At 35.7% G+C, this 7,735-nt stretch overlaps 1 protein-coding gene across 1 annotated transcript in view; it reads left to right on the top strand.

The window, feature by feature from the left end:
- The window catches only part of ITGAV (integrin subunit alpha V), a gene marked incomplete at its 5' end in the record, with an annotated part of 56,264 nt that overhangs the window by 28,932 nt on the left and 19,597 nt on the right, over positions 1-7,735 (top strand). Inside the window, 8 exons of the mRNA XM_035899123.1 lie at positions 654-715; positions 2,313-2,358; positions 3,930-4,055; positions 4,639-4,683; positions 4,883-4,926; positions 5,014-5,070; positions 5,542-5,594; positions 6,008-6,210. Coding sequence (XP_035755016.1) covers positions 654-715; positions 2,313-2,358; positions 3,930-4,055; positions 4,639-4,683; positions 4,883-4,926; positions 5,014-5,070; positions 5,542-5,594; positions 6,008-6,210 — 636 coding nt within the window. The remainder of the gene's footprint in view (positions 1-653; positions 716-2,312; positions 2,359-3,929; positions 4,056-4,638; positions 4,684-4,882; positions 4,927-5,013; positions 5,071-5,541; positions 5,595-6,007; positions 6,211-7,735) is intronic.

Below are 7,735 nucleotides of genomic sequence, written 5' to 3'. Positions count from 1 at the left end.
TGAAATTCAGTGTGGTCCAACATAAAAAGAAGTTAAATAAACATATATTAAACTAAATCATGCTAGTTAAGTAATCACAGTTCCAGATAAGGGGTCTGAATTTTTCTCCTCTAGAGCTGTATAATCGTCAGATTAACTCAGCCATAACAGTTTTTACTGGGATGAGTCTCAGTATGTAGAGATTTTTTCAGCCAGGTATATTTTTGTTTTGTTTTAAGCCAATACTTGAAACAACTTATGGTTATGTAACTTTCATGTTTTTATTCCATACATAAAGAAAAACTTACTCCCTATTTTCCAGATACCTTATTTCCTGAATAAAAATTACAAATATTTTTCCGCAGAGCTTTTGAAGATTAAATACAAAGGAATATGGAGTTGCTGTTTACTTTGACTGTGGTGGGCTAGAACATATGTTAATGTTATATGTATGTTAGGCCAGCCCTAAAGTTTTTAAGCATTTGGTTGTGAGTTGTTGATAAAGAGAAAATACTGATTTAGAAGAAAAAAAATTTCCAAGCTTTAAGTTCAGGAGTGCAAAGTTACTTAGGGAGATGCATTAGAAAGTATCCACAGAATCATCTGATCTCTTACTGATAATGTTTATTTTCTTTTTCTCTCTGTTTCTTTTCTATCCATTCTTTTTTTTGTAGCCACTATCGATGCAGATGGACAGGGATTTTGTCAGGGTGGATTTAGTATTGACTTTACAAAGGTATGTGATTCTTTCTCACTTCCTACAAGTCAGCAGACAGTTGCAAGTTAACAACAACCCTGACAGACCACATAGCAGCACAGCAATTATGAAACTAAATATAAACTACCATTCCGGGGAGTGGGGGGGAAACCACAACCAAACACATCCTTGTAAATGAACAAAAATAACTTCAAACCACTCCAATATTATAAACTTATTTCTCCCTACATCTTCACAGCAGCACGCTTTCACCTCTTGTAGGAATCATGTCCTGAACAAATAATCTGCTTTCCAGCCTTATGCCATAAACCTCTGCTGCAGCTAGTCCTCAAGCAAAATCAACTGTAGTAGTCAGATTTTTTGCGGCACTTATTTTGAAGGGATTGGTGCATAGCTAGTGTTACTTCTTGAGGAAGAATAACTTACTGCTAAAGTGAACTGGTAAACAATGTTCTTGTGCTTTTGCTTTTCTCATCAGCTAGCAGAAGTAGACTTCTTAATTTTTTGCTGTCTGTTTTATGTTTCTTCTGCTTTAATGTTCTCCCTGCTTTTTCTAGTTTTTTTTTTTTTTTAATTCACATTACTTTTTAAATCCCAGCACAATAAAACTGTGCACAAATCTGAGAACTAACTAGTTTTTTATATTGTACAGTTAAATTGTTTAGCATAGTCTGGACATGTTAAGACCACACATCCTATTTGTGATGTGACAATTTTTTGGGTTCTTCACATTTTATGATTGGATCATATCACTTCAGTCTTTGCCCAAGGACACTCTTGGTTTTCCTCCAGAGGAAACTATGCAAAGTATATTACAGGAGTGTAAGTGTTTGAGTTCTTTTGCATGCACCCCTCAGGCTTACTGTGCAGGCTCTAGCCCCAGTTAAAACCAACCTTGGGCTCTAATCCAAAACTCTAGCTGAGTGGGCAAGCCTGGGTATAAGGTATCTCCAAATCTCTGACCTAGATTTTTCTGAGTGGTGAATATGGGAGTTTTTGAGATTAAAACCTGAATAAGTGACTTGATTATGCAGCAAAGCCTATGGCCCGATCCAGTACTTATGGAGCAAATTCCCAGAACTAGGATAGTTAATGTGGTTAAAGTTTCATAAAATGGTTTGTGGATTGCAGTTGTACCAAGAGATACAGAGAGGGGGAATTACATCACAGCTTTTCTGAATTGAACTTTTCTAAAGATAAGTTACAGAAAGTAGCAGAAGATTAAACTTGTTTTGTGTAGTGACCTAAAAACATGTTATGATTGCCTTGTAGCAGTCTTAAAGTTTTCTCCTAATTGTGTTTCTGTTGTCTTAGACCCTTCTACCCACATAAATCTATTACAATAAAAGCAGAATTCTGCCTAGAAATTTAAGTGGGTGAAAAAGAGAAGCAAGTCACTGAAAGCATATTAAGTGTTACCTTAGAATTTTACAATATGCATTTTTAATTAATCATTCGTTCAAAAAATAAAATGTATTGGGGTCAGTGAAGCTACAGTGATATACATGCATGGGATTACTTCCCATAAATATTGGATATGTTCTCTTGTCTTTAGATATGTTTAATGTGTTTTTCTTTTTCTTTCCTCTCTCCCTCTCCCCACAATGCCTCCAAGGGAGACAGAGTGCTACTTGGAGGACCTGGAAGTTTTTACTGGCAAGGTGAGATACATTTAAGTCACAGAGAAGTTGACCTCTTTGATTTTTCTCTTTATCCTCTTAGTCATTTGTATCCACGTTCCTCCAACCACTGTCAAAGTCTTTGTCAGTAAGAAGCCTAATAGAGATAATTTTTCTTCATCCTTCAAAATATTTCCTGAATAATCAAGGCAACCACAGATTAAAGCTGAAGTAATAACTGGATAGATGTGTCTTTTGTCTTTTAAATAACTATGATCGTTTTAAAGGCGTTTTCCCAGGAATGTGGAATTTGTTTCTACCAGCAGGATAAGTTTCCTTTAGGATATTTCGCTTGTTGTTTCAAAGCCTACATGTTTTGTCATTTCTGACACACATTACAAAGCATGTATTTTCAATGAGAAATGTACCCTGCAAAGAGAACTATTATTTTCCTTTGACGGCAAAGACGTGTTTGTTTATATTGATCTGTTTGTGCCATGGTGCCCATTTTACCTCTAGCTGTGCTGTTTACACAGAACATTACCTATACATTTTACTGTTGTGGGCTTCAGTCAGTATTTGTTTGCAGGATCGTTCAGCATTTAACTATAGCTCTCTGTTCGAAAGATGGTGCTGCTATAATTGGGACATAGCTGCCAAACTCTGCTGCCTGTTTTTTAATGTAAATACTAACATTTATGAAAGATTTTCTGTATCACACCAGCCTACGTGGAGATGAAGCAGCACAGGAGGCTTGTTTCCAGTCCAGTGTTTTAAAATTCTGAACAAAATGGAATGATTGAAACTAAATTGTAGATACTGTATAATCTAGATTATGTTTGTGTATTCATTTTATTCCTTTTTGGCAGAAGTGACATCTCATCTGCCGAGACAACCTTATTCTCTTCTACTACCAAGAAAAAAAAATCTCACCTCTGAATAGAAGACAATAATATACTTCTAAAAACTATATTTTTCACCCCAAATTTTAATTTTTTTTTATACTCAAAATTTTATTGAGGTGCTGGAGGAGTAGTTTTCCCTATACTTTTCATGCATGTGTGAATATGTATGTGAAGTAAGTGATCTTCTGAAAAAAAAGATTTTTTTTTTTTTTGTGATTCAAGATTTAATTTATACTCAAAGAAAAGAATGTAATGAAGTCACCATCTAGTGGCTACTGAAGTGAAAACAGAGAACACGGTAATAAACTATGCTCACCATTCACTTCTTGTCTGCCATATTAAGCTCTCATGTTATGGTATTTAGACAAGGAGGAATGACTCCTTTCTGCAATACCAGAAGCATATGCTTACTGGTACCTAACTGAGCAGTCCCATTTAAGCCCTGGCTTACATGTAGGAGCAGCTGCTCTTTTAAATGAGAACTCTTTGTGTGCTTTTGATTAAATATGTGCCTACATCTTTTTGCTGAAGTAAGATCCAAATTTTCACTTCAATCCTTTCTAGTGCTGTTGCTGTTGGCTGTTCTGGTCAGTTCTGTGGAAGACCTGTTGCTTTAGAAGCAAGCATTCTGTAAATGAGTTCTGTTGCTTATTGAATGAGTGCACATGTGTTTTATTTGTGGGTTTAAGCTGTTTTCTTTCTCTTTAGGCCAACTTATTTCTGATCGAGTGACAGAGATTGTGGCTAAATATGACTCCAAAATCTACAGTACAAAGTATGATGACCAGTTAGCAACCAGACCTGCCAGTGCAGCTTTTGATGACAGCTACTTGGGTGTGTAGTTTGAAAAGGAAGAAAACCTAGCTGTACTTGAAAAACTCTCTTGTGCTATTCATATTTAAGTCTAAATCACGCTCCTATTAGTTGCACACCTGACAGATAACTAAAGAGCTACATACCTGAAAATGCGGTAATTTACGTATGACGGAAGCTTAGTTATCTTGCCATAGGCTTGATTCAAAAAGCACCTGATGAAAAAATAAATGGAAACATTTCCATGAATATATGAATTGGTATGCAGCTGTTTCTAAATAATCTACCATAACAAAATAAAAATGTGAAAGAATCATGTTTGGGAAGAAAAATAACCAACAGGGTCCCTTAGCAGAGTGGGAAATCATCATTTGGCTTCGTATATGTCTAACCAGGTTCAGAAAAAAGCAAGGATAGACCAGGACAGTTCCCAGGAGGGTAACTTTAAAGTTCATATTCTAAGCTACTTAGAGGCAATATTTATTCCATTGTGTTTTAAGATTAAGCGGGAGGACTGTGCATAGAGACCAATGAAGAGTGTAAAGGGAGATGAAAGGTTTAGTAAGGTTTTTAAAGTTATTTACTAATTTTGATTGTTGATCAGGTTATTCGGTGGCTGTTGGAGACTTCAATGGTGATGGCATAGAAGGTAAGACCCGTGCTTCAGTAAAAAAAAAAATAAAAAAATCATGTTAATAGGCTGGGCAGGTCTTTCAAATAAATGGTATAGAACAAATGATACAGTGCACAGGAAAGTGCATAAAGCACTAGGAATGAGCTACTCTTCAAGCAAAGTCATTGTGCTTTGGGACCTGAATGTTACCTGGGTGTTTTGCTTTACATTTCAGACTTTGTATCAGGAGTCCCAAGAGCAGCAAGAACTCTGGGCATGGTAGGAAATTTGAAACATTAAACTTCACAATAAATAAAAAATATTAATATTGTTGGTATGCTGTAATGTGTATTTCTTGATGTGCAGGTGTCTATTTACAATGGGAAAAACATGTCTTCCATGTACAACTTCACTGGAGAGCAGGTATGTAGCCTCCCAGTCACCTACCACACTGAATAAAGCTATTCCTATAGAAAGATGACATGTTGAGACAGTATTTAGGGTACTAGAACATGTAATACTCTGAATGTTATTAGCTTATGTGCCAAAGAAAGATATTATAAAGTCTGTAGGAATCCTAAAAATATGTGTTCTGTGAGTTCCCATTTTGTAGTACTCCTTAGAAAAACAATCTTATTTAAATGAAGGAAATGCTGCCTATTTTGAGAATTGGGAAAGAGAACTGGATCATGAAAGGGGGAATGAGGAAGGTAACCGATCAGTTTACTTTCTAACAGAGTAGGGAAGAGAAAGAATATAAGGAGAAAGGAGGCAAAAAATTTTGCAGTATATATTACAATTTCCCTAACAAATTTTCTGTACAGCTTTGTATAAATTTATTTGTGTGTTTATATCCCTGCAGCTCACAAGTTTGGCTTGAATTTTGTTTTCCAGATGGCTGCCTATTTTGGTTTTTCAGTGGCTGCCACAGATATCAATGGGGACAAGTAAGTGCCCTCTTCTCCCCACTGCCACCCAACTTGTTTCTGGAAAGAAAAAAAAAGAAGCTTTTATTAAAAAGTCTTTCCTACAATATAGATTTCTGTCTTTGCTGCTGGTTTAACATGGATCTGCACAACACATTTTCTTGTTAGCACTCAATGTTTAACAATTGTAGATTTGTTTTTGTCTTTATTTACATACATACACATGTGTATTCACATGCTCTAAATGCATTAAATTCTGGTATATTTGTGTTTATTTTGTCAATAAATATTTGCATTCCATTGCAATTTAAAGATAGGTAACTTTCATCTTAATATTGACTTCAGTGCTGAGTTAGTCCTACTAATGGATGCTTAAGAGAATGAAACTGAATTTTCATGCTGTTACTGAAGAACCTTATCCTTCTTTGGTCCAGTTATACAGATTTGTTTATCGGAGCCCCTCTTTTTATGGATCGAGGTTCTGATGGGAAACTTCAAGAGGTCGGCCAAGTTTCCATTTGCCTTCAACGAGCCTCTGGAGGGTTTCAGATCACAAAGCTGAATGGTTTTGAGATATTTGCAAGATTCAGCAGTTCTATTGCACCTCTGGGGGATCTAGATCAGGATGGCTTCAATGGTAAGATATCATTTATTGACCAGTATTTTCCATTCGTAGATGAAATCTAGACAGCACACTGAATGTGGATTGACAGACATTAGGCGTTCTAACCATGACTGAATGTTGGACACTAAGGTCTAGACTCCTTTCGATGCTTGTATGCTACTCCCAAGAATGCTAACAGGAGTTACATGTATGCATCGAGCAGAGACTATACCATTTAAACGACAGCATGGATTATTTTAGCTGTTACACTGATCAGTTTATTACTTCTAAGTGACAAGTACGGTAGAAACTTCAATGAAGTATCTGACTCTCCACTGTGATTTGTTAGGATATCTTCAATATAATTTTCCTGTTTCCATTGCTTCCATCCAATTTTCCTCTCCAGAAACACAGTGATAACTGAAAAGAAGGTTTTTTTTCAGAGAGCTGGTTAAAAATGTTCTGATAGAAGAGATTTTCCTGAGAAAAGTCTAGACTTTTTTTTAATTTCAAAATGGAAGAGTCTGGTGAAAATACCCTGTAACAACTACAGCCAACTGTACCAAAGAGCTGAGTGTCTTGAGCAAGTATTTGGATGAAAAGTCTGAGTCTGATACAGATGAAGCTGTGGACTCTCCAACCTGTTGCCAGTGCTTCTTGTTACGTTCATGTAGGAATGGAGACCAATGAAACAGACAAGAATCATACGGTTTGGGGATGGAGACTTCCAGGAATCCTAGACAGAACACTTTGTTTTCCAAGTCATACTGCAGTTTTTCCTAAAGAGTGGTAGGAATTTGAGTTCTGCAAAAAATGCTTGTGTTTGTTTTTTCCATTCTGCTTGCAAGCTAAGTATTTTCTGAAAAATCAAAATTTATAATAGGCTAATATTTCAAATTTCCAGGTAGCCCTAATTTATTTTTTTAATGAAATAAAAAAAATCATAGAATCACAGAATAGTTTGGGTTGGAAGGGACCTTTGTTAGTCGCTAATCGTATACAAAATTAGTGTGAAGATGCAATATCATTGCAACTATTTACAGAAGACATTGGAAAGGTTTGGCTGACAGCCAAAAATGCAGTCACTTGATGAGATTATCCGGAAAATGTTTTGATTCCATCATATTTCAATCTAAAATACACTGTTGGTGAGAAAATCGTAGCGAAAGCTGCCTCTCTTTGGTTACTTTGCCTTTATTTACTCTGTTTTTCTTGTCTCTCATTTTTTTTTTCCCCCCGCTCTGTTTCATTTGGGGAGTGTTAATTAAAATGCTCTCCATCACAGTATGGTGCAAGATCGGAATTTCTACTGTTTTCATGAAGTTTGTAAAGATGAGTCAAAAATACAAAATGGTAAACTTTGAAGTCCTTGTTCTTGTCATGAAACTTTATAAAATTTAAGGAAAGAGGAGGGAATGATGTAATTACTCTGTATAGTGCTTCATGTTTGCTGTTTGAACTGATTGTGGAAATGTTGAATTTGATCATATGTACACTTCTAAAGCTGTCCTTACAAATAGTCCAATTAGCATTTTATTTATTACTGTTTATTTGTCAT

This window comes from Egretta garzetta, unplaced genomic scaffold (genome assembly GCF_000687185.1).
Source record: "Egretta garzetta isolate BGI_Z169 unplaced genomic scaffold, ASM68718v1 scaffold297, whole genome shotgun sequence".
Lineage (NCBI taxonomy): Eukaryota > Metazoa > Chordata > Aves > Pelecaniformes > Ardeidae > Egretta > Egretta garzetta.
The sequence above is the reverse complement of the archived record's forward strand: the minus strand, read 5'-3'. Positions and strand labels throughout refer to the sequence as shown.